Genomic DNA, 26,944 nt, shown 5'->3' with positions numbered 1-26,944 from the left:
TTAGATAAGATCTGATGCTTACTCTGAAAAAATAAATGTACTCAATGAGAACAGAGAGGAATGGTGTAAACGGAAGCGTTATAAACCAAGTGAACATTTTCCTTTCTTTGTTGCAACCACAACTTTAACTTATTAAAAGTGATTCTACAGGCTTTACACTCATGCATGTTACACTTTTTCTTGTTTTATTTTGAATAAAATATGTATAATTTTCCATCCTCTCCACAGAAATGTTTCATTTTGCTTTGGCCAATCACATAAAACCTTAAAAAAACACAATTAATTTCATGATTGTTACAAAATAAATGAAAAGCTCAGTGAGTTTTAATAACTTAATGGAGGTCAATTACCATGATCAATACTGTCGATCGGTGCCTAGTCTCAGGGGTGCCGCCAGGAATCTTGGGCCCCAAATTTAATTGGCCCCCCTCTCCCCCTGCACAACTACTGTTACAGTTTCGTGAGTCTATCGGACCCATATAAAGCGTCACAATTTTAAAAGCTTGCAACTGCCTTGTTTTCTTTGCTTCAAAACTGATATTAGCACAGTAGTTACTGCACATGAATGTTACATGCAACAGTCTGCATACAATACAGCAAATAGGTTGCTTAAATTTATTATTATTAGTTTTAGCTCACTGAAATGTCTCTTCCCACAGTTAGAGAATGTGCAACATATACATAAAACAATCCAGACTTCTCGAAAAATGCTATGTAGTTGCATTTTATTCAAGCTGGAGTTCATAACTTTATTTAAAAAAATTGTTTTGTCCATATTTGTTAAAGCTGTCACCATGTTGTGATAGTTTGTTATAAGACAGATAATCTGTGAAAACAATCAATCTCCTCCACCTCCTCCCTGAACTACTATTGCTGGCTAAAGTAATGCAACGTTCTGACCAAAAACAACCAAACAGAACCAGGAGGAGGGTTTTAGCGCTGTCAATCAACCTCATTCATTCACTGCTAAATGTGCTAATGATGGAAAAACAACTTATTGTTACAGGAAAACCGTTTATCTGCCATCGTTGATGGCTATGCCAACAAAACTGAGCATTCACAACATGCTGTAATAGTTGCAGCATAGCACAGAGTGAGGGGAGGGAGGATGAGCAGTCACAGAGATTGTGATTGACAGCGCTAAAACCCGCCTCCTGCCTCTGATTGGTTGTTTCTATACAGCACTGGGAGAAGGCAGAATAAATCATTTTTTCCACAAATTATCTCTCATGTCATACTGTCACAATACAATGGAAGTTTCAACAAATATGTAAAAAAAATTATTTTTTATAAAAGTTATATAGTGCAGCTTTAATTTCACTTAAGAGAGGACAGGTCAGGAGGGACGTGGCAACATGTATTTGTGATTTAAATGCAAGCTAAGCTAAAACTGTTTGGACTGGCTGCAGTCCAGACAGGAGGCTTTTTTTTTATTATTTTCATTTTATCCACCTTATTCCTGGGAGGCTTACTGGGGAAACGATTATGGGTCTTACTTCCGGCGCCCACAGGAAGTAGCCGTATGTCACTGTAATTTGTAGGTTTTTTATTGTTACGTCTCTTTTTTCCGTTATAATACAATATTTAGTTAAACTTGTTCACGGACCCACCGTCTGCTATCAGAGAGCTGCTCAGTACAGATTATCGTAGATGTGAGTTTAATCACGGGGAGCGACAGGAACACGATCGTTAAGTTTTGTAACGGAATGACCGTGAATTAGCAGCGCTGCTAGCAGCTCGTTTCTCTGAAGAACTGACAGTAATAAAGACGAGAAAATCAGGGAAGTTGGTCAGAGATCTGAGCTGCCGTTCTACATTATATTAGCTTGGTGTGATGTAAATATTACTTTTCGTTTTTAAAAAATAACAAAGTTCATGATATGATTCTTTATTATTATGTTTGGGCCAGGAACATTTTTTATAAGACAAAAAAAAAAGGTTCATTTAGCCCATCACAATCAGAATCTCGAGATTCTCCGTTGCTGAGTGTCGCGGAGGAATGGACCTTACCAAGCTCCGCCCACAACCGACCCACGTGACCGCAAGTCTCACAAGCAAAGCCTCGTAGCGCATTATTTCTATGTAAACATGACTCCATTAGTGCATCATTTCTACCGGATTTTCACAATATATCAGCTACTAGAATGGACAGAGGAAATAACAAGTTCATGTCATCATCTGGGAGGAGGTTACTGGTTTTTCAGTCACAAGCTGGTTGCAAACCTGAGGCCAGCAGGTGTCAGTCAGTTATGGTAGATCTGAAATTTGGTTTGATGACCTCAATATGAGAAGTTACAGACTGATAAGAGGAACCAAAGAGCTCTGTTAAGGTAAAGAAGCCATTTGTTTGTTAAAATTTTATGAAATCTATTTTTTCTATTTGATGTTTGTTATGAATGATGATGCGACCGTCACAAACGAACGACGTAATTAGTCCAACCTTTAGAAACTACAGCGGCTGTAATGCGCCACAGCAAAGGTAAACAAAGGTAAAATAACCCGAACAGGTGATCAACTCAAAACCACTCGTACCTTTTTAGTCTGTCTCTCTTTGTGGTTTAAGCATACCTGTTACCGTGGCAACCGCCTGCGCCCCCGCAAGACGAGCAAAGATTACGTTAAAAACAAAACATTCAGTCCGTTACGACATCAAGTTTCCAGGCTTGATATTTATTTCTGGATTATTAAACAGCGCTTCCCTGAACACAGCGATGGTTGATTTACTAGCTGTACTTGGTGCTACAGAGGCTAACACGAGTAACAATTTAGTCCAAAGCCTTTTCTGCTAAAATAAAATCTTTAGTGTGTGTCAGATACAGTACACATTGCATATTGATCTGTTTAGCTAACGTTAGACTGTGTAGCAGACAGGCTTCAAGGTGTAGAAGTTGTATCAGAACTGCTATTATGCTGTACTTAGCTAACGGGAAGCGTGTGTTTGTGAGACTGCCACCCACGTGACCACGTAGAAAGAGCATCAGCCAATGAAAAGCGGCCCCTCTGGTAAGGTCCATGACCGCAGCTGCTGCGCTTCAGACCAAAATATGGAGAATCTCACCGAATAGCACATTAACCTGTTATAGAGAGCAACTTACCACTGGAAAGTGTCTGCCCTTGCGGAGCCTCATGGGGGGCAGCAATAAGGTGGATAAAGATTGTTTGAATTTCTATCAGCAACAAATATATTGTTTTGTTGTGTAATTGTAAAAAGAGCAAAGACACAGAGAAATCCCTATAGACTCATTGGAATGATGCTAACTAGCTTGTCATTGGACACACTGTTGCTCACCTTTTTTTTTTTACTAGGACAGGGGCTAAAGATTATGCTGGTATCAGGGGTTAGAGCAGCTGCTGACTGACTCATCTGTTGTTAAGTGGTAAAAGGTACAGGGGCAAGTTAAATATATGAATATATTGGCATTTCTTTTCCTTAATTTATTAAATGCTAGTGAAATGGAGGCAAACCCTAGTCTGTAGCTAAGCTAACTATGCTAAATAGTTAATAATTTCACTGTCTAGTCACCTCTCTTGGAGAAAAACTGTGCTACAAATTAAAACTCTTGTCTTTTTCTCTCTCTCTGTTATCTCTCAATTTTTTTAAAACCTGTTTTTCTTATTTTTCTAGGCAGCATAGAAACTGCCACAGTCGTTCTTTTGTTTTGATAATAAAAGGGTTTACAAACAAGCAAAATTAACAACACAAATGAGTAATAAAACAGACAAGACGCCACAGTCGTTCTTGTTTTGATCTGACTGCTACTGAAAACATCGCTGTCAAGTAGGAATGATCCATTTCATGCAGATCCAGGGGGGTGTTCGGTGAAAATATAGACGTGTGCTTTTTGGTCTGGGAGTGATGACATTTAATTTTTACTGCTAAAAACATCAAAATAAAATTATATATATATATTTGTTTTTGGGAGTTTTTGTGAGGGGGGCCCCCTATCGGTCAAGGGCCCTTGGAATTGTCCTAACATCCCCCCCATATCAACCACAGCATTTGATATCCCAGATATTGGATAGCCCAAACTAATATCAAAAACTAATCTTTAAAGGAAAATCCGAGTATTTGGAGAGAATTTTGTCCAAAGAAGAAATAAACCATTAGAAAAATTTGTTAAATTTGTGTACCTGTCCTCAACATTGATGTTGGAGGTCAAACAGAGGGGCAAGAGGTTCTGCTGAGTATTTCCCAAAGTCTGCCTCTGGGCCTGGTTGCTCATATATCTGCTCTCCCCCGGTCAGGCTCCGACCTCCGCTGACCTTGTCTGATTTCTCTCCCTCCGACTTAAGAGTTTCTTCAGCGCATTCCTGACATTCCTGTTTACTCACTGACTCACCTCGGCTCCTGAATTTGCTGCTACAACATTGTTCTGTGTTTTTTGTGGGTGGGCGAGGGGGGTTGTATGACTTCATGTCTGTGCAACAGAAAAGCAATGTGCAATACGATTAAAATAAATTACTATTGAAATAAAGGAGAATAGTAGCTATAACTGTATCTGAAAAACATTTTCTGTTCCATGGTGTTTATGTCCCACTGCTTCATCTTAAGAAAACACAGATCAAATGCAGGCATGAGGAATCTCTAGGTTGGTTGTCATTTGTTCTCCAATAGAGTCAAGTGGCTATAAAGAGACGTGTAAAGGCTTATATCAAACTCCAATTCCAACAACACGTCAATTTTATATTAGTCCAGAATAACCTGAACGGATTCATGTACTCTAACTTGTAACAAAGTTAATTCAAAGCATTTTTTCCCTGACTCTAATCTTATAGAGACATTTAATTGAGGAGAAGCTGTTCATATTAAAGGGGAGATAGAGAAGTTTTTCAAGGTTAGGATTTTAGGGGGGGGGGGGAATTAAGCATTCTCAGTATCTAAATGTGATGTGGTGCACTAATTTCAGTCATAAAACTTCTCCTGAGAAGATGACAGAAACCAAAGGCCTTTTTAACTGAATCAGAGAAGTAATGTCCGTACTGTGGTCATTTTTTTCATGATGTTTTTCATGGTGCTGACATAATATTGGCAAATATTGGTTATCAGCCATAACAGCAGTATTATTTTCTACTATTGTCAGAAAATAATAATAATAATAATACCAATATTGATATTGGTGCCACTGCAAAATAAAAGGTCTAACTTACATTTGACAAAGTATATTGCACTGGATGCATTGACACATATAAAGTGCGCTGCAAAAATACTGTTCAGTTTCTTTCTTTTTAATACTTATCAACAACAGACTTTCGTTTCGTTGGAATCTTATGCAATAGACCAACACAAACTGGCACATAACTGTAAAGTGGAAAGAAACTTACACATGATCTTAAACTGTCTTACCAAGTAAAAATCTGAAAAGTGAAAATTATTCAACCCCCTGCAAACTATTATTCCAACAATAAAATCAGTTTAACCAAACGGCTTTAATAGTAATGTACCAGTAATTAGTAAGCAGTAAATGATGAATAAATAATGAATATACCAATATAATCCTGTCCGACTAAATTGTCAGATCTTGGCAAGGAGAGCATTAGACGCGGAAGCAGCCAAGAGGCCTGCGGTAACTCTGGGTAAGCAACGGAGATCCATGGCTCAGGTGGGAGTACCTATTGACTGGACATTTATTGGTCTTCTTAATTTACAGTGGGAAGGAGAAAGACAAATCTAATTGCCATTTAAACTTTTCAATGAGCAAAGTTGTGAAAGAAGAGAGCTGGCTGGATGAGAACAAAAATTAACCTTTTTGGCCGAATGAGAAAACGTGATGTATGATACAAAGCAAACACTGCACATCACCAGGAACAGACCATATCCACTCTGGTGCATGGTGGTGGCAGAATTATATTGAGGGAATGATTTTCTTCAGGAGGAACAAGGAAGCTGGACAGATTTGATGGGATCATTGATGGAGGAAGATAAAAGCCTTAGAGGCTGGAGATCCATCCTACAATGTTTACATCAAAGCATGCGTGTGGCCCAGTCAAAGTACAGACCTTCATCCAATTGAGCATCTGTGGCCATTTCAACAGCTCCAACTCACACATCTTTACAGTTCAGTGTTTTCTAGAAGCATCCGTAGACGCTTCATGGGTCAAAGTGACTGGAGAATCTCTCAATTTACTGCCAAACTTTGAACCTGAGTGCAGACTCATTGTTGCTTTCCGCTGACCTTTTCAACATATTCTTAATAAGGATGGCTTGCGCCTAAAGCATATTAGTCTTTCGTGACTAAAATCGTCAACAGGATGAAATGTTTCCCAACCAAACCTCAGAGAGAGAATAATTCATTATGTTGTCAATAAAAACATTTTATGTTTCTCTTACAAAATGGAGCTCTATTTACTCTTCTAACACTGCCGTCCTACCCCTCAGCCCCTCTCCAGAAAGTCAGATACATTAAAGTGTGAGAAAAAACATTTGTCATACAGACGTTTGGAAATCCAGAGAGACAAAACCAGACAGCTGCACAAAAAAAAAAAAAAAAAAAAAAAAAAAATGCTGTGAGGCAAGAGTAAATGTAGCTAAATCAAAAAACATATTAAATAGGCATAAAGTAAAAATAATTACAATTGCAAAAGTGACTCACAAATCAAACTGGCAGATATATGACAGCAAATGAACAGAGAAGATAATTATATTTCCAGAGCTACATTCTTCTGCATGGAGCTGTCAACACATGGGCACAAGTTTGGGACTTTTCCTCCACCACTGCAGCATGAAACCCTTTCACCACAACACGTCTCTCTGGCGCGGAACAGCACAAGGCAGGAAATGTTTTTCTTGGCAGATGCATGTCGAATTACTACTGGTCCACACAAGCGCCACAATATCCATGACACCCTTCCTAATAGGCAAGTTAAAAGGTCTGCTGAGCAAAACCCGGAGTATTCTGCGTCAAAATGTGGAGTGTTAATGGAGAATGTGGACGAAAGCATTAAATTTAGCTCAAATTTTTTTCAAGGCACAATGTGAGCTAAACACATTCTTTGGTTTTTGGTTGGTTTGAGACTCAGCATCATGTAGCTTAGAAAGGAATGGCGTTCGTGTCTCTTGGTGGAATTCAGCCTTAAATTCAGAGTATGCCACTCTCAGTCGACAGACACATCTCTTGGTTTGTTTTGTCTATGAATCCACATTTAGACTGTGCAAGAAGACTCAATGACATTTCTAAAACCACCATGTCATCTCTTAGCCATTTCAGGAATGCCTTTCAAGATATTCTTAGCAGATATTTGATTTGGGCACCTGATTTAATACCACCCATCAGCACTTTAACAACATTAACAACAATAAAGACCTCCAAAGAGGCTTTGTGTCGATTGTGGTAGCCTGGATGACTTGAGCTGTTGACCAAAAGTGACCGCAGGGATGGGATGGCGATAAGAGCAAGAGCTCCAGGGGCAGAGTGGACGGCCCTGCATGGCTGTTTGAGGGCAACGGGGGCAAAGCAGGCCAAGCACGGCCTCGGTCTTGTCTTTTTCTCAAGTCATAAATCTGGATTTGTCACAAGGCTGTCAGGTTGAACTCAGGGAGCAGCTGGAGGCGAACTGAGAGGCGGACCAACCAACAGAGGTACTGACAGAGAGAAGACGTCTCTCATGAAGGACAAAGAGAACTACCTGAGACAAAGGCACACGGTGGCAGTGAATCAAAGACGTCCTGAACAAAAGAGTGCAACAGAACACACAAATTTCAATTCTCCCCTTCTGCAACTCGGGGACAGGTGTGAGAGAGCTCTAGCATGCTCTGAGGCTCTGCAAAACATCACTGGCCACCTTGGTGTTTATTCGTTCACTCCTCATCCTCCCCTCCAGGCGCTCAAAGGGTAAACATCTATTCTGGTTTAGGGTTACAGCCAAGTTGCCTTGAACCCCCGGGCTTCCATGCACACATGCCATTCCTGACAAGCCATCATGCTCCCGGGTGCACATCACCTGCCCCTGACCCCCACAGAGAGGAAGGGGTACCTCAATACCTTCCTTGTCAAAACCCCAACAACGTCGCCCAACACGCACCGCCCCACCGAATCCCCGTGACCAAGAGTAAGACACCTGCCCCCTCCCTCCTTTCGCTTCCCCCACCAACTATTATTAAAGGCTTTATAAGGGTTTAAGTGTTGATCAGGGAATGGCTGTGACCTCAATCGACAGCTACGCTAGGCAAGGCTAAGCTAAGAGTTAAAGGAGCTGTCTGGCACAGTGTCAAAACAAGGCGATGACAGACACTGTCTGAAAGCGCCACCGCCTGCGTCCACCCAGTTTTCCACCAAGCAGATCCATTATCAAACGAAGGGCTCTCTTCGGCCAAACCATCTGTCACCAAACATCTTTCAGCAACGTTCTGCAGCAACCTCACCTCACCAGCACATGCCTGCCTCTGAGAGTGTCTTAGGAACCGTTGTGGTCATGAAAACCTGAAATTATTAAGAAATAAAAGAAAAAAAACCCAAAATCTAAAAGACTATTTGTAGTAAAGTTGAGTATTAGGGTTTGACAAAGTCTTTAGGCTTCATCCTCCTCTTGTATCTATTTTGAAAACCTCTTTAAGAAAGAAAGTAGTTCTCAGGTTGCCTTGTTTTGTTGACAGTCAACTAAAACAGACGTTCATTTGGCTAGCGAACAATACTCTACCACAAACGTTACAATGTTATAAAAGCTGCTTGGAAACCCTTTATCTGGCACCATTTTGGGTATTCTGTATAAAAAAGTAGCGGTGACAGAGGGATGGACATGTTACAATTGACTTTAAGCACTCAGAGTAGTGTCACCGACGACGACTAATAGCAGCTAACAGTGCTAACTTTAGCATCTGCTCTGTAGCTTCCAGTCACTGCTAAGCTAAGAAAATATTTCACAATTTTTTATGAGTGTGCCCTACACTTAATCATCTCTAGTTGAAAACTGAACATGCTTTGGTTAATCAAACCTAAACAGGACACGGCTACTCTGAGTAGTAACTCTTTAAGAAATCTTTAAGGATAAAAATCAAGATTGGACTGGATTATTCTACAGGGGTTCCAGATTCAGTGAAACGCAATTTGTGAAACCTCTGGCCTATTTGTGAAAACAAAACAAAATAAGAAGATGGGATGCTTGGTTTTTCTAAAAATATTGCTATACTCCCCACCTCTAATTTTAATAAATTTGTCAACAAGAAAAAGAATAAAAATTTGGACTCAGGTTTTATCCCCCCCCCCAAAAAACGGCTAAAATCTTGTTCAAGTCTTGCGAAAGTTGCAATGGTGAACCTCTAGGAAGGAGTGACATATCAAACCATCAAACTGAGGATTGTAGGAGCTTGAGCTCAACAGCTGCACAGGAAACATGAGGGATGTGACTCATGAGCATAAGGAGAGATTATTGTATGTAAAAAACTGAATATGAAACAATCAGTGAGAGTAGTTTGACCACATTTCATATTAAAAAGTGTTTAATAAAGGATTTTTGTTTTCGTCCACACAAACTGTGATGATTGTCATCACAGTTACTGAGAGGCACTTGTACCAAACTGATGTGTCGTTAAAGGAGGATGTATAAGAATGAGATGAACACATGATTACTCAAGTGTTCAGCTATTCTTGTGGAAAATGCACTTCTGTTATGTAAATGGCTACTCAAACAGGTAAGTGTATTTTATTTGAATGACTCTTGCATCTTAAACTACTGAAGGAGATTTAAATCAAATGCTTCCTCATTTGCTAGAGATGTATAATTGTCCCTTAATGTGCATTTTTGTCGTGTTCCTTTAAAAAGAGTGAAAGAAACAAGGGATGATGACAATAGAGATGGGCGTACCGTACATCTTGCCCTCATCAGAGAGGATTATCTTCCTACGGCCACATGGTGGATAAATTGCCAGGGCTTCCTGGAAGCTCTGCTCGATGTCGGGGCTCCACACGCCCTCGGCGTCGTTCTCCAGGGGTTTGTCAAGTCCATCTCCCAGCTCCTCGCTCCCACCCCTCGGGGAGGGAGCCGGCACCCACTCCGCAGACGTGGTGGGGTGTCTGGAAGAGGTCCACGGAGCAAGGGGTGGGTGTAGAGTTACGGCTGGGATGGCTGCTGGCGGTGAAAGGAGGGAGAGGCTTTAACGAGAAGCACGCCTGCCGGTAGGACATCCAGAGGTGGGATGAAGATGGCGACAATGACGAGCCTGGATAGGGTGAAAATAAAAAGAAGGAATAATTTAACTTTAGGGTTAAAGTGGTAGCACAGGCCGAGGCGATTTCCAGTGAACTTTACAGCGTTGAACTGGCATCACAGGAAAAACGCAAGCAATTGGGTAAAATGTAAAACCTCGATAAAGTCCATGGTGTGAGGAAGCAATTGTTTATCAATAGCCCAGGGTTCAGACCCCTGTATTTATGAAGTAAAGCATAAAGCAGGGGGCTATATTTTAAAAGAATAACACTTAACGACCACTAAAACTGCAAAGACACAAAATGGCAAAGGGGCAATTATTACTCATTCACCAGAGACTGTGAGACTTGATGTACTGCATCACTGGATTTCCCTTTGGGATCAATAAAGTATTTTAAACTGAATTGAATCTCAATGTGGTAAAAAAAATAATAATTACATTAAGTAAGACAAGAAGAACTGAAACAAGTGGGGGGAGCTGAAAGAGTCCCCATGCTCTACTGCTTCACCTTCTCCAACAACTGTTTTGAATTGCTCCCCGTGTCTTTATTATTTATTTAGTAACTTTTTAGACTAGTATTACACAAGGTTCCCTGAAATTCTCGGAAAAAAATGCTCAGGAGGCTAACAAAGGGGGACTTGCAACAGATTCCCATCCTGTTTTCCCTACACGACTTTGTTTAGGATGTGCACACGGTTCCTAAACCTCAGGGTGAAGAGAACGAGGCAGACGTCGGCTCCACCTCTTCCTATCGACAAGCACACAGGAGACAAATGGGAACAATGGTCGGACACAGCGAAGAAAGAACAGTCAGACTCATGAGTCAATGCAAACAGCGTTTGTCTTTGTCATAGGTTATTTTCCTGCCGCAGTGAAACTATGACAACACCGTGTCCGTTTAAGCCAACAAAGGCTAAAGGAGCAAACATTACGTCACCGCAGAGACTTGGTCAGCAAGTCAGTGTTACAGGCAGAGAGAAAGAATTCACCTAGTCTGCCCCCACTCTCTGACCCTCGTCCATCATGCTTCCCTCTAGACAACTGGTCTTCCACGGCCACTTCCTGCTGCTGAGAAACATCGGTTCTGGAGTTATCAGTCCCTATTTCCGAGCTTGTGCGCGAAGACACATGCAGACATGGATGTCAAACACAAACAGATGGACAAATGTTCATAGACAATCACCTAGATGACGACTTGGAGTCGTGTTCAGAGTGTTTTTGTGGAACTGCTGAGAAACCAGATCTGTCTGATTGTATTGAAGGCTGTGAAAAACAGACAGTTTGACCTAAATGACATTTTGACCTCCACTGCCTCTCTGTCCGAGTTTCCAGCCACGAACCCAGGCAGACACTTGAAGAGGAGTGGCAAAAGCAAAGGAGGTGGGTTAGCAGTGTGGCTTAGCTTGTGTCGTCCATGTTACCGCAGATCACAATTTCTGCTGCCCACATATCGAGCTGTTAGCATGACAGACTGTCATACAGCAACAGTGTCTTCAGTCAGAGGCCTCTTCAGATTCGTTGCAAGTCTGACTGCTACTGGAGATCCTTCCTATCCACAACATCACCATCCAGACCGACTCTTTGAAGATACTTGGATATATGAGTGACTGTAAATTATATTATCGCTGATCTTATGGTGTCCGTTATCTTTAGTTCTTCTTCTTTTTTTTTTTTTTGCAATTCTATCTGCTATGCAGCTTTACTTTATACCAACATTAGATCAGATCCAAAGCAAGTTACAGGCGGCAAATATCACTAAAACGCTGGCGCGTTAAATCTTTTCTAGCAGAGAAATTGAGTTTGCATAAAGTTAAAAACAAAGTGATAAAAAAAAGTTAACCACTCAACACTAACTAGTTGTGAAAGAAAAATAAACTGGGCCCACAAAAAGGTGTAAAAGCTGTTCATAAACCACCAGCAAAAAGGATTAACTGATTAATTACACAGCCTGTCCAGGAAATGTGAACTATTATCTTATAATCAATATACAATTCTTTACAAAAGTATTCATGCTTTCTTTCTCTTATGCAATCACAAATTTTAAGCTACTTTGTCGGGATTTCTGTGACAGACCAGCATAAGGAAGTTTCTGTCCTTTTTGGAATCAAAATAATCCCACAAGCAACATAAAGGACACAGTAAACATGTGGAAGAAGGTACTCTGGTAGATGACACCAAAGTATTTTTTATACTGGGAATTTGAGCAAAATTGTAACTCTAATGTGCGAAGCAGGTACAGAGATGCTCTAAAATCCTTTCAGCTCTGTGGTTCCATAAAGTATTGAATCAGGAGGCCTAAAAGCAAATGCAAGACGCATTTTTCTTTTTTTTTCTAACTTTGCAAAACATGGAAAACAATGCATGATTTTCCTTATTCATTCCTTTATTGTGATGCTCTAATACATAAAGTTGCAATGAACACATAAAAGCTTGTGTTAGCAATGTGACACAATGTGCAAAAGTTCAGTCAGTGGCCTGAAAACAATAATAAAAAAACAGGAGACACTGGAGAAATGTAGCAAAAGTTTTCCTCTGTCCTCATCTAACCCAACTTTTCTGAACATTGCACAGAAACAACTCAGAGTTATGCAACGATTTGTTTTGTGTTTTTCACAAAGCCCTAAATAAGATCATGAGCCACTCAACCAGTGAGCTTTAATGACTTCTGTAAAAAAAAAAAAAAAAAAAAAAATTACAACCACAAAGTTTAAAAAAAAAAAACAGACATTACCTAATGCGACATTTCCATTGTTTACTAAACTGATTTTAAAGCACCAGCGACTGCAGGTCACTGTGAGATTTGTAGCCGCCATAAACCATTAGAGTGCAGCTCTGTGCCTCGCTCAATGCATCCGGGAGGTTAATTAAACTAAGCCATGTTTTTAAACAGCTACCCCCCACCGCCAACAACTCCCACTTCTTCCCTCACTCCTCCGGCCGGCTTGCCGGTCCTCCTCCACCACCCCCTCTCACTTGATCTGCTCAGTGGGATAATCCCCCAGCTGGAGCTGCGGTCAGGGGGCCAAGAAACCACCAGACCAGTCCCCTTCGCCCCTTACACAACGGCACACACACTGACCAAATGAGGCGCACTAACACCTCCATGTTGTAGACGAAAAACCCACTAAACACAGACGTTAAGGCGCAAACTCAATCTTGAACACGTCGACACGACGCATTCTGCCAGGGTCACGAGGTCTGTCCAGCTAAACGTAACACACAGCACCTGAAGGGAGACCTTCTGATGAGTCTACCTGCAGGAAGCTGGACCTCTCTTCACCTTTGACCTGGGCTGCGTCCAGACAGGTGGGCAGCTCTGAAGCCTTCACACATCAGTTCAAAACTTGGAGTAGAAACTGGATTACCGCTGCAACTTACAGTTATTTTAGTAAAAATAATTAGTGAATTTTTCAACTAATCACTTTAGCCCCTTCTATACAATACTAGAAATTCATTATAGGATGCATATGAACAAATAATTAAATTCCATTTGGAAATAAGAAAATGAGCATTTTATTGCTGAAAATACAACAACATAGTATTCTTTAAGTGAATTTGGGCTGAGTAAAGCTAAAACTGTCACTTGGGGTAAAACATATTTACATATTACAAGTTTACATATTTATCTTAAATGTACAGTTCAACAGTTTTCAGCATGATGCTATGATGTTCAGTAAATTTAATTGTTAATCAATTACTAAATGATTACAATAATCGATTCATCACGATTAATTCATCTTATCGTTTCAGCCCTGGACTAGATACATTACTAATTACTCTTAGTAGTTTTACTGTACTGTAATTTTTACTTTAACTTGAGTAATATTATTATGACTGACTATGATTGCTACTCTTACTTGAGTGAAATTTCTGGATACTTTATTCAACATCAGTAACTTCAGTAATGAAAGAACAAACAGATTTTAACCAGAATATATGAAACACAGACACACGCCTACAGTTTGAGTTAAAGTGAGATTTATTGTTGCTGCACCAGATTTGTTTTTCTCACGTTATTTTCTATCTGCTGAGCGTGTTGGAGACAAGTAAGACACAGTGAACACAATTCACTGTCACTGGAAATACATGAGCCTGTCCTAACGTCTACATGTTACATACTGTAGGTGTTAAATTTATGTAGATTGATATTTAATTTATTTTTTTTTAAACTGTTTCTTCTACCTAAATGTGCTACTTTGTATTCGTTTTTAGTAGCTTTTTTTGTTTTACACGCAAATGCTTCCATATTTTATATTTGGTCTATTTTATGACATCATTTTAAAGCATTAAATCAGATTTTATGATCGATTACTCAGGACTTAAGTAGCCTTTTCGTTTTGCTTTGTCTTTTATACCAAATATTTTTTCACTCTTACTGGAGTAAGCTACATTTTACTGCTTGAGTAAAATTACTCTTGAAGTAGTGCAACTCTTACTTGAATAAAATTTTGGCCACTCTCCCCACCTCTGAGGATGTGACGCTTGTCAAACTCTTTTTAATCTGGTGAAAACCTTTAAGTCAAAACTAAAAATCAGGCCTAAATATTCGCTTTGTCTACCTGCGACGTTGCTGCTCCCGCCTGCGCCACTTCCTGTTCAGCATAAGACCATATGTGTGTGTGTGCGTGTGCGTGTGTGTGTGTGTGTGTGTGTGTGTCCACTCAAGTGGCCAAAATCTGCACTAATCACACCGGGAATGCAGGAGGCAGGAGATATTTGGGATATAAAGCCACAGTGCGAGATCAGGCTGTGAGATGGCAATAAAGTCACTGTGAGAGCTCGTGGCAACAGGCAGGTTTATTTTGCTTGGTGCGCTGTTCTCTGGCACCGAGTCCTGCTGGGCTGCATCAGCAAGAACTTAGAGGCTTAAACATGGAGCACGGGGTTTTATATTTTAGATGCTGAAGACGTAGAACGCCACAGAAAGGTCTTGGGTCAAACACCACACTTTCCAGGTGCCCGTTGTCCTAATCATTGTTTTTAAATGTGTTTCTTTAGACTCTGGCTTCTTTTACAATTTCTCGCAGTTGTCTACATGAGACTCTTTAGAGAGGTATTTCCTCGGCACATAACGCATACCGGGGTTTCCCCCGGTGTATTATAAGCCTGGCAGGTCACCAGGCTTTACTTGCACCCTGCCAATCTAAGCTTGGTTTGTTTACTTATTAGAAGTTTTTCTTAATTCACCAGTAACAGTGAAATAGTTCGAAGCACCATGGCAACATAGCAGGGTCAGTAAGTGAACGTATAGAGAGACAGAGGTCAGGTGTAAAAACCCACTGCCGGTCTCTACAAGCTAACAACTTCGTTAAATAAAGCGACAAGTCGTGGATAAAAGATCCAAAAATATTGGACACTTTAATTAGGTTGAAGTGCAAAAAAAAGAAGATATTTATTGTAATTGTATTTCTTTTCACGTTTGCCTTTCTACAACTTCACAGTTGGTGTTTAGGTATTGTTAATAATGTTTCCCAGTAGCCCATAAATTTCTCGTCAAGTTTAAGCATTTTTTAAAATCAAAAACACGCCAAGCCGTAAGACTGGGCCTCACAGGTCCTCAGGCTTGTTAACCTGAAAACCGACAAAAAAACGTTCTGAAAGAGCTACAACAATAAAAAAAATATGTTTGAATTAAAAGCATGTGCTTCATAAATAAACAGTGGAAAAGTAGAGATCTAGATTTCTTTGTCGATATTTGTTGATTCTGCCTTTTTTCATTCCATTCAATTCAAGCATACTTTATTTATTAGAAAGGAAAAATGAAACGTTTAATAACTTATACCATCCACATATCTCCTGGATAGTGATGCTGTGGATCACCAGTAGCAGTCAGTCTTGTAATTAATCTGAGGAGGCTTCTGACTGAAGACATTCCACAGTAACATGTACTGGATGACACCATCAGCTGTTGGCAAGCAATGCTAATCCACCTCATTTGCTTTTGCCACTCCTCTGTGCATTTCTGTCTGGCCATATTGTCAGAAAGGTCTTTTTTTTTCATGACAGGATTTTGTGTCCGACAGTTTTTGAGCAAAACACATTCAGCAAAATGCCGACTTGCAAGAACTCTGGACATAAATACAATTAATAAGGTGTAAAAATGAAAAACTTTAGAGGAATATCTAGAAAACCCGAAAACGTTTTGAAGAAGATAACCTTAAAAGACACTGTGCAGAAGATCTCTACGACTTTTGCACAGCTCTCTACGTCCATAAAGGAAAATGTATCCAATCATGCATACAATCAGCTAGCTCGTTTGTCTTATTGATTGAGTCTGAAATCTTTAGCTGATTAATCTAGTTTCTAGCAGCGGACGGCAGCTGTCTTCCTGGAACTCACACTCTTTCAGATAAAAAAATCTAGATATCAACTAATATGTATAGATAAAAATCCACAAAAATACTTTTGTTTGGTCATAAAAGTCAAAGAGTACGAAGACAAGACTTTAACACAAACAAACACTTTGTTATAAGCCTTAGCGTGTAGTAATAATTAATAATTACCCTGTGCAGCCAGTAACAGATGTAGTGAATTAGAAGCTGGGTATTTAGGACTTTAAACCTCTCTTAGTTACTAATGTGTTTGGGAAAAGTTGTAAAAAAAAGAAAAAAAAAAGAAAAATGAGAACAGAGGGTCTGTAAGCCACGTCAACAGGCGCAGACAGACATGCAGCAGGCCTGCAGACGAGTTAGGGAGGGAGGTGCAGAAAGGCTTTTCTCTCTGCAAGGCTCATATCTGAGGCGTTATTCATTTTTCTTGCGCAAGAGGGGGAGGAATGATCACTATGTGGGATGAGCATGACAAAAGAGACCAAAAAAAAGAAAAAAAAACCTCGTCTGCTGTGGCGGGGACCCGCTCAAGGCGATGGATGCGAGCATGCTGAAGCGTTTTCTCCTCGCTCACACACCATCACACTCCTTTCTGCTTTGTTTTTACCCACACAAACACGTCCACCCTCACGCACAAATGCTAAAACAACGAGACCTTTAAATTCCAGCACAACAGAAGCTCTCTGAGACTGTAGCGGTTTTATTAAGACAAAGGAGAAGAGGCCATGGAGGGAAATAAATAGACAACTCCTCTGCCTCTGGCTGGACGGGGTGGAGGGAGGGGAACGTTTCAGGGGAGGATGCAACAGGTGGGGGGTTTTGTTTTTTTCCCCTCCTCCTCCGTCTCCCTCCATTCATTCTCTCCAATCCACCTGTTGCTCCTCGGGAAAACTCCTGTCAGCTGCTGCGGTGCGCACCACACGCCACACGCACTCACACACACTCACACACACTCACACACACTCACACACACGCAGAGCAGCGGCACTTTTACGCCGCAGCTCGTTAACTTGAACCGAGATCATCTGAAACACACTCTGTCTGCTGCACGAAAAACACACAGAGACGATCAGTCGGGCAGTCGGAAGCTGGAGCGCCTGTTCTTCGTTTTAACAAGTATTCTAGATGAGGGTTGTTATTTTATTACTTTAGGGGTAAAAAATGTACTGATATTCATGATCGTTTTTCACTTTCTATAAGAAAACGTATTGAGTCAGGAGATTCTTTCCAACTTTTCCCTCCTTTCTCACCTATTTACGAGACAATTATCCCACAAAATGAGAAAGCATGTCATGATAATAACATGACGATAGACTAATGCAGTCAGTGAAAAGGTGCTGTTGTAGCTACATATCATGTGTAAGTAAACGCCTGTCACAGCACCGTTCAGTTAGGTCAATAACTTCCTATTCTTGGTTTCGATACGACAAAGATGCAAATAGTTGTTGTGATAAACTCAACGTTCGGGCGAGGTTTGTTACAACCTCTCCATTTAGAGTTAAACCAAAAACGAATGAAAGCCGTTCAAATATTTCCAAATACAATGTTTATAACAACACCATGAGTAATTCAGATTATCATTATTAATTATATTATTATTATTATTATTATTATTATTATTATTATTATTATTATTATTATTATTATTATTATTTGCTGTGCTTTCTGACTCCCTGAGTGATTTTGTTTCCGTTTGCTCTTTGTTGATATCCAGCCTTGCCGTCAGTTCCTCCATCAGCTGCTTTGCTTTCCGTTTCACTTTTCATTTTCTTCTGACAGATTTTATTCACGGCTTCCGCACGTGGACGATTTTTGCCTGCTTGTTTTGTCAGCCTCGTCACAAACATAATCTGTATGTATTTTGTAGATCAAAAGAAAATAAATACACACGAGGTGAAATTGACTCTTTTCCACATTCTGGTATTTAAGAATATTATGTAAAAAGCCACACATGGCTTCTCCTCACAAACTTGTATTTTAAATCAGTAGATCTCGTCCAAACCAAAACATTTCCATAAATTGTGTCCTAAATTGTGGTGTAAACTAAAAAAAATAAAAGTCTGTAATATTCCTTTTTAAAGCAACACAAGCATTGTAATATAAACTCAACAGTGTGAAAAAAAAGAAGCTTTTTGAGAATCAGTCTTGTCTGCACTGAGTCTTTTTTTTTTAACTTAGTTGAATGTGTTTAACTACAAAGTAATGTTTTTAATTTCCATCTTCGATTTATTTTGTTGAGCTTTCAGCAGGCACAGGGTCTACAGATTACAGCTGCAGCTTTTAGATACTTTATTTAGTTTGTGCTTATTATATGAACCTCAGAAAAAAGTAGGTTGGAGTAAACGTGACGCGTTTAAAATCAAATTAGTGCAGACAGGCCCAGGCCGAGGTTGGGTCGGGGCCAAAGCTGGATTTGATTTGGAAATCCACTAGCAAAAAAAATAAAATAAAATAAATCCTCGCCCACCCATACCACTGTTTTTATTTCGGCACAAGAATTAATTCCCTATATTGATAATTTGAGATCGGTTTGCCTAATTAAGAGTATAAATGAATGGGATGAAGTGTTTGTACAAGATAAAAGCTGCTACTAAATTGTGAACATGTTTTTTTTTGTTTTTTTTAAACTCTTTTAATGTCAGTCTCTCAGGAAGGGTTTGAAAGACGCGGTCAAGTTTAGGCAAGGGAGGGGAAATTGTTCTGGGTATATTTGTCTGCAAACAGTTACAGTGTGCATGAACTGTTACTGAGAACATAGAAAAGTTAATTATTTAAGGACAGAAAAGCCCAAAATTATTAGTTTTACAGCAATCTCTCATAGCATACACTTTAAAGAAATGTGATTACATGACTCCAGTAATTAATAACTAAACAAAAGATGTAACTTTGAGTGATTTTTCTCTAATAAGGGGGTTATAATCTGTAATAATTTATTAGAAGGACAAGCCTATCCTGGCATCATATAGAGCTAAGACATAATATATATATATTTTTGGAATATAATACATATTAAGATGAAACTATAAATAAGAATTTAAAATTTTTTTATACTATTAATGAAATAGCATAATAAAGTCTTTAACTACAGCGAACAGTGAGTAAGCCGTTCACTTCACTTCTGTTCATGGCCGACTGAGGGTTTATGAACCTGAATCATGTTTTACTCATGATTCCATAAAACCTGATGCATAAATACCAATGATTTATCAATATGAAATTTACACACATTTTATATATATGTGGTCTGTGCGGATCTAGTGGCTTCTCCTGGTGTGGCTATATATATAAATATATATATACTTTACATATTGATATAATGTAAAGGACTTCTACTATATTATTCTAGCAGAATTTAAACAGTATATACTTTTAAAATTACATAGCAGTAAAATTAAAAGTGAAAAAAGAAAGCACAACTGATTCATTATCAATAATAACTGCAGAAAAAACGTAATTTTTCACTTTACAGCATTCTTCTTTTGCATTGATTTAAGACGTTATGCGACAACAAACGAGTAGAAAACTTTTAACAAATCATGTCACAACATGAAGTCAACCCGAAGATTCAGACGAGCACCGCTCCGTCAGACCCTCTCCAGTCCACTAACACTTGTTGCTGCAACCGGAAAAGAGGAGGAGAAAGATATCTATAATTGAGTGGGTTAATAAATAGGCGGTTTAACTGGCTCCGGAGTAAAACTTTACCCGGCCAGGCGCTAATGTTTGACCGCACGGCTGGGAGTCCGTTTCCCGGCTGAGGCACAGGAACTCGGAGCCGCGGCTCACTCCACAGCTGTAATTAAAGGAAGGAGGGGGGAAATGCAGGGATTCTTCCTGAGAAATGTGAGACATTTGAGGTATGTTATGTCCGCCTGTGAATGGGGAATTATTTTGTGTAGAAGTAGCGACGCAGGAAAAGTTCACGCTCCGACACAAGAAGAAGAAAAAGAAGCACAAAACACCCTGGACACAAGAAACAGCTAAACACTGAAGTAGCTTACCTGCTGAAACTCTATGGCAAGTCCGACAGGCGCGTTCAGGGAGGCAGGTGAAGCAATTATTATCTCTGTCTTAATTAAAAAAGAAGCTGAATTAGCTGTTTCTCGATTGTTTTGTTTTGTTTGTTTGTTTGTTGTTGTGTTTTCTTCTTTTCCTCTCCTTTGTTTGTTTTGTGCTGCCTCGTCTCCTTCCTGGAGCCCGCTGTTTGAAGCGCAAGGAGGGCAGGAATTTCAGGAATTAGCCGTGGTATGACATGAAGCCTGGAAAAAGCCAGAGAAAAAGACCAAGGGAGGAAAAGAGGGGAGGGGAGAGAGGTCTGACCGGTCAGCACGTAATGACGACGAAGAGGAGGAGGAAGAGGAGGAGGGTTTCTGAAGAAGAGAAGTAACTAAAGCAAAGCGAAAGGCAATCACATCGTGAGTAATGATATTACATATGCCCCCGAGGATAGTGCGCGTGACGTCACGACGAGGGATGGCGATTATTACAAAAGATTATTTCAAATAAATTGATATTGTTAATGACACGACACCATGTTAACAGCGAAAAAAGAACTTGACAGATACTAGATTAATATATTTTTCTTGTTGGGAATAATATTCTGTAAAGTTCTGTACAAAAATTACGCGTGTGTTTTCAAACTGATCAGCGTCATCACCTACTACAAGCAGTTAACCCAAAACCCATTGAAAGAGTCCAAGTTCACTTTTAATGGGCTTTGGTTTTATTTTTAAGCTGCAAGACATTCACACTCTTGAGTTCCTGTTTCTCCTCACTACTCTGCCAATGCTGCAGGCACAACATGGTTGTACATGTTGGATTCACCATCTGTCTCTAAGCACTTATTCTGATTAAATGTTTGATTACCTGATTACTGATTTCAGGAAGACACGGACAGGGCTTTTGCTGGAAAAATAAAATGAACTGCAGGATTATGTAAAGTTCACTGGGCAGCAAAGAGTGTCACAGCTATAGGCAGTGCTTAATTTGTAAAACAAAACGATGCTGGGACGCAAGCAGCGTCACAGATGCTGGAATCCACACTCAGCGCAACGCTTAGGCATTCAAATGTGCAAATACTAAGCCAATTAATATAGCTTTTCTTATTTTTAAGTGTTTTACATGATATTTATAAAACATGGAAATCCATTTCTACCAGAGAAATCCATTTCAATGGGAGAAAGCCCAGAAGAGCAGTAAAGCGAGATGAGAATCGAGTCGAAAAGCGTAGGAAAGCAGTTGGCATGACATCCAGCTTTTGAGCATGTTTTGGTGTATGTCGCTTTGTGAGGCAGGTCCTGTTTAAGTGATGACCTGATCGAGAACAGGTGTGGCTGGAGACAGTGTACTCAGGTATGGCAAACTACAGCTGGGTTTTAACAGAGAAGTCATTTTTTCACACAGGGCCATGCAGGGTTTCTTCTCCCTTATTGACGAACATCTTCACTTAAAAACTGTGTTTACCTCTGTTGTCTTGGACTGATATCTAAAATGGACTGTGTGACAAACATGCCAAAATGGAAAATTAGGAAGAGGGCAAACACTTAGCACAAGTGTAATACAGTATGAACGTGAAAATAAGTTTATCTCAATTAAACTCGCATCTCTTCTTTAAATACTTTATATTTTCCTATTTTGATCAATGTTTATGGATACAGCAGCAAACAGGGAAGTAACATGTCATAGAAGAGCTGAAAACAATGTATATTTTACTGACCTTGAAGTAATAGGAGTGAATTTTAATATCGTCATGCTAGTGTTAGCTTAGAAACTTTTAGGTTTTTTTTAGCTGAATTTAGCTTCTTAGCTGGTTTTAGCTTTTCCATGGGCTTTTTTGACTTTGCATGGAGTATGTCACTGTAGGTCAACAGTGGTCAACTAGCATGCTAGTGCTAGCCTAGATGCTATTATTAGTATTTTAGCCAGCTTTTCTCATTTCACCTAATAAACTGCTGTGACTGTACAGTTTAGCTTTGTAAGCACTGTTTTGCACCAATTTCTAATACTCTGTGTGGGATTTTTTGCATTACTTGAAAGTTTTTACACCTTTTAAGCAGTTTTTGTACAGGCATTTTTTCTTACATTTCTGCATGTCTTCTGCAGTTGACTTCAATGCTTCAGCAATTTTCACCAAAAACATTCAGCTTACAGCGTTCACACTGCATTTTCATAACAAATGCAAATTTTTCTAGTCGTGATTGTTATTTTATTAAATTATCCTGAAGCTACAACTGAGATGTGGCTCTGAACTTCGGACCCCGAGAAGCAACAAGTGCTTGATGATACCAAATGACTAGGAGAGCCCCCTAGCGGATACCACGTGTATTAGAGAAGGTTCGCTCACAAGAGAAAAAGGGTCATTCTTCACCTTCTCTAGTGCATGAATTGGAATGAGGGGAAAAGGTATATGTCCTTAAAAAAATGTAAAAGAATGTTGTAGATTTTAATGGCTGCCTCCTTGATTGTAGCAGGAAGTGTTTTGTAAAAAAATAGTCTGAACAGCTATTTTGTGAATTAGTGTATTAAAGCCCAAAAGAATAATTTTGAGATGTGACTGAAGTCAGTAGTTTCGACAAAACATGTGATTTAAAATGTAAAGCTATCAAATAGGATGCTTTTCACAATAAGACTGGTCTGGTTGTGGCCTACAGGGAACATTGTTGTTATTATTAATATGCTACGTGAGGTCTGCTACCATTATAAGAGTACAGAAAGTTGACAATATGGTGGACTTCGGCGTGTTGCACAATATATTAAAGACATGGAGGCATTGTTGTCTCAAATGTTATTCTGAACTTTGGGCCTTGAGAAGCAACAAGTGCACTTAAAGTGTCGCAGAGCCTCCTAGTGGATGTTGTCGTTATTGCAGGAGGCTTGTCCGGTAGAAGAAACGTATTCCACGTTTCGTAACCAGAGTTTCTCTACAGTTTATAATCTAACAGACCAATAAATCTATTTTCATTTCTGTTAGAAGGGACAGCATGTTTACTCTCATGCAACTTCAGTTGCCCCTGTTTTTGATCGTCCACAGTTTTGTATTTTATGTTTGTCAAACCCTCGTTTCAACTCGAGCTAGTCTTCAATGCCGACAGAACAAAGGGTATGTTGTCTTTATTTTAAAAAATGAAATGTATCCATATATACCTACATACATACATATATTCTTAGTTTAAAAGCACTTTTCATGAACAATATTGCTCTATGGGACAAAGTTAAGTTTCTAAAATTACCGGGTTTAAAAATGTAAATCAAAGAAATGTTTGGTACTGCAGTAAAAGATGAACTGAAGGCATGCTACACATATTCGCCAGGGATGTAAAAATATTTTTGCAGAGAGCCAGCCTGTGTGTGTGTTGCTGTTTTTAAGAGATGAATAGTCATTTGTCAAACTTAAAATCACTTTATTTATTAAGTTTCAATGCTTTATGACTAAAACTTTAAGACATCTCTAGTTGTTTTATACAATAGTCACACTGTTTCATCTACAATATATATCATTGTTTAATTGTTGGCACATAAACTCAGGTAAAACGCCCCAAAAAATACATTTCACATTGTTTACCCTCTCAATCTTCGACCGTGGTGGATGTTATTATTCCAGAAAAGGTGAAAGGTAACAAATATTCCCACAGTGGTCTACAAAATGTCTGGACTAAAACTCTTCAGAAGTTTACAACCAACTGCAGGAGATTCATTTGCACTTATGCGAGGATACAAATTTTAAAATAAAAGATTAGATCTGTCTAGAAGCGACATAAATTATTTTAAAAGCCTCCTGTTGATGAAGAAGTTGTACTGTTATAGTCATAAAAAGCCTCTATGGCAAAAAAAAAAAAAAAAAAAAAAAAAAAAGCAGTAATGTAAATTAATGTCTTGTACAACATTGGACGTTAGTGGCATTTCTCTTCACAGGGTTATGGCTGGTATTATTAGTCACTGAGGACGCTGTTCGCTAAAACATTTACAATGCAATGTGCTGTCCAGTGATACACTGCAGAGACAGAATTTAACCTGTAAAACATTGATTGTTTGCCATTGATTATAAGACTAAATATCGGTCTCCACAACACCAATGGGACGAGCTGTCGAAGCTGAGAACTGGACCCAACTGTCCTCCAGATTCTGTCATCTTCACAGATTATGAATCCAGTTCATTTCAGAGGGTTCCTCTGACTGAAAGACGCGTCTCCGTCCCCCCGCGTGTCCAACGGGGGACGTCCTCTCCATCGTGCTTCCTCTTGACGACTGCGTTGCTCAGGCTTTCATTTTTTGGACAGAAATTTCATTTTGTTCCCTGAAAAAAAAAAAAAAAAAAACAACAAATGCGTAACAGGAAGTGGAACAAAGAGAAAATTTTTTAAGAGAAAAACAAAGTCCTGCCACAACAGAGTATTGGAGTCATACTAAGAAGAAATAAATGTTAAAAACTGAAGAGAATAAAACCATAATACTATGAGAATATAGTCAAAGTATTACAAGAACAAAAAAGTCATAAAATTACAAGAATAAAGTCCTAATATGAGAATAAACTAGTATAAGGATAAAGCCATAATATAATGGAATAGTTACAGTATTACAAGAAGAAAGTCAAAATAGTGTAACACTTACACTATTTTGACTAAACCTACTAGAATAAAGTTGTAAAATTATTATTTTATTCTCGTAATGTAGTGACTTTATTCTCAAAATGTATGTTTTAAAATGACCCCAATGCTCTGTCACATGCCGACTTGCTAAGGTAATAAAAATAAATCTCACCCAGCCCCTTGAGGAACTTGTTTACCCCTCTTTGTTCGCTACCGGGTAGTGAGTCCAGATACTCTTGTGCTCTCACCTCAAATAGACCTGGACACAAAATATTGGTTTACTAACTCAAAGTCAGATGTTTTGTAGAAATTAGTGCAAGCTTAAATATTGTGCATTGCAAAAACATTCATATTCCTTTAAATTGTTAACACGCCTCCTCAACATGGAAACCATTGTAACACTGGCTGATAGTTTAGGGTTGTTTTCCTTCTTAGAGTGTCTCTATGAAAAAAGTGTTCTGGGCTTTCACATAAAAGCATAATAAAGCACAAGGACTATACTATAGGCTTTTGCAAGGACGTGTTACCACGGCTACAAAGGACCAAATCTGTACCCTTGAGGCCCTGTCTGCGCAGCTCCCTCTCCTGGATGAAGCCGCTGAACATCTGGGTCTCCATGAACACCTCCAGAAACCGTCTCAAGCTCTTGGACGTGACCGCCTTCCGAAAGGCCTCCCGCTGAAACGACGAGGCGGAGGGACAGGACGGGATGGGCGAGGAAGGAGACTCGTCGTCCCGGTCCGATCCGCTCATGAAAAGGGAGTAGTGGCCCACCATCTCCACAAAGAAACGCACGAAGGCCTCTGAGACCACCGCGCCCAGAGAGCTGGAGTCTGCAGGGGATTACACGTTTGGAAAACAAGCGCAAGCAGAAAATGTGAAATGATTTGAACCCTAATAATTCACAATCTAAAGTCCTGAACAGGAAGTCAAAATGTACAGAACCAATAAATAAAGTCTGAGGTAGTGGTATTGCAGAAGAGTTTGACTCAAAAGCACCAATAAAGGCTCCAAGTTGATGTGACCTTCATGATTGTACAGTTGAATTCAATTAGAAAGTGTGTCCAAACTTTTGGTCTGTACTGTATGTAGGCCTGTCACAATAAACAATAAATCAATTAATTGCATTATAAATGAAAAAAAATTTAATAATATTTGTTTACAGAGACTTCATAACTCATTTTATTTGTTGTTCCTGTTTTCTTCATTTATTTTGGATATTCCAAATGTTTTTCAGTTCCAGCGTTTAAATGTTCATTAGAATTTAAAGTTTGTTGATCTTTGAGAACATGTTCTTGGATTTTCATGCCATTATTGCTATTGTAATACTTGAAAATGGTCTCAAAATAACAATTTTATTATTTATTGCAATAAGTTCTGGGACAAATTATAGTCCAGTAAAATTTGTTATCGTGACAGAGCTGTATGTAAAGTTTTCCCAAGCAGAAAAAAAATTAAGCATGTATGTTAGGAAATAAACATTCCCTTTTCTCATTGTGCTTCCTCTGCCTTAATAATGATTGACATACAGTCATATGAGTTTGTTCAGTCACCATTAGGCAGGTCTCCTTTCTCACTGGCCAACTCTCTTCTCTTTTCCAACACGTGCTCAAGAGCTGCCTGCAGCTTGTGAGGAAGAATCGAGTCCTCATCATCCAGCTGCAGGGAAACGAAACAGATTTATAGTCAACCTGTCGCATTCACTTGAGCACTAGATATAGTTGCATCCCCAACACCTCCATGGACCAAAGCAGATTTTTGCAGCGCTCTCTCTTTGCCTCTGCGGTTGCTACCTGACGTAGGAAGCGGCTGTTGCCGAGGTCGACCACCAGGACCTGAACAGAGGGAGAGTGACGTCATTTTCCTGAGCTATTGTTCAACAGAGGAAA

General features: G+C 39.4%; 2 protein-coding genes across 4 annotated transcripts in view; both read right to left on the bottom strand.

Annotated features, from left to right (window-relative positions):
• The window catches only part of LOC122835743 (transcriptional enhancer factor TEF-3-like), a 40,818-nt gene extending 19,962 nt beyond the window's left edge, over positions 1–20,856 (bottom strand). The window contains exons 1-2 of the mRNA XM_044125037.1: positions 20,472–20,856; positions 9,799–10,153 (exon numbers count right to left, since the gene is read on the bottom strand). Coding sequence (XP_043980972.1) covers positions 9,799–9,805 — 7 coding nt within the window. The 5' untranslated portion in view covers positions 9,806–10,153; positions 20,472–20,856. The remainder of the gene's footprint in view (positions 1–9,798; positions 10,154–20,471) is intronic.
• A 2,997-nt stretch (positions 20,857–23,853) lies between these two features.
• Positions 23,854–26,944, bottom strand: part of si:dkey-82f1.1 (DENN domain-containing protein 2A) — a 33,509-nt gene continuing 30,418 nt past the window's right edge. For 2 of the 3 annotated variants that reach the window (XM_044125765.1, XM_044125767.1), the window contains 5 exons: positions 26,849–26,890; positions 26,609–26,714; positions 25,583–25,888; positions 25,228–25,314; positions 23,854–24,763 (listed from right to left, as the gene is read on the bottom strand). In XM_044125765.1, the coding sequence (XP_043981700.1) occupies positions 24,732–24,763; positions 25,228–25,314; positions 25,583–25,888; positions 26,609–26,714; positions 26,849–26,890 (573 nt within the window). In that variant the 3' untranslated portion in view covers positions 23,854–24,731. The remainder of the gene's footprint in view (positions 24,764–25,227; positions 25,315–25,582; positions 25,889–26,608; positions 26,715–26,848; positions 26,891–26,944) is intronic. The other variant, XM_044125766.1, reaches the window with a different exon arrangement.

This window comes from Gambusia affinis, linkage group LG08 (genome assembly GCF_019740435.1).
Source record: "Gambusia affinis linkage group LG08, SWU_Gaff_1.0, whole genome shotgun sequence".
Taxonomy (NCBI): Eukaryota; Metazoa; Chordata; class Actinopteri; order Cyprinodontiformes; family Poeciliidae; genus Gambusia; species Gambusia affinis.
The sequence above is the reverse complement of the archived record's forward strand: the minus strand, read 5'-3'. Positions and strand labels throughout refer to the sequence as shown.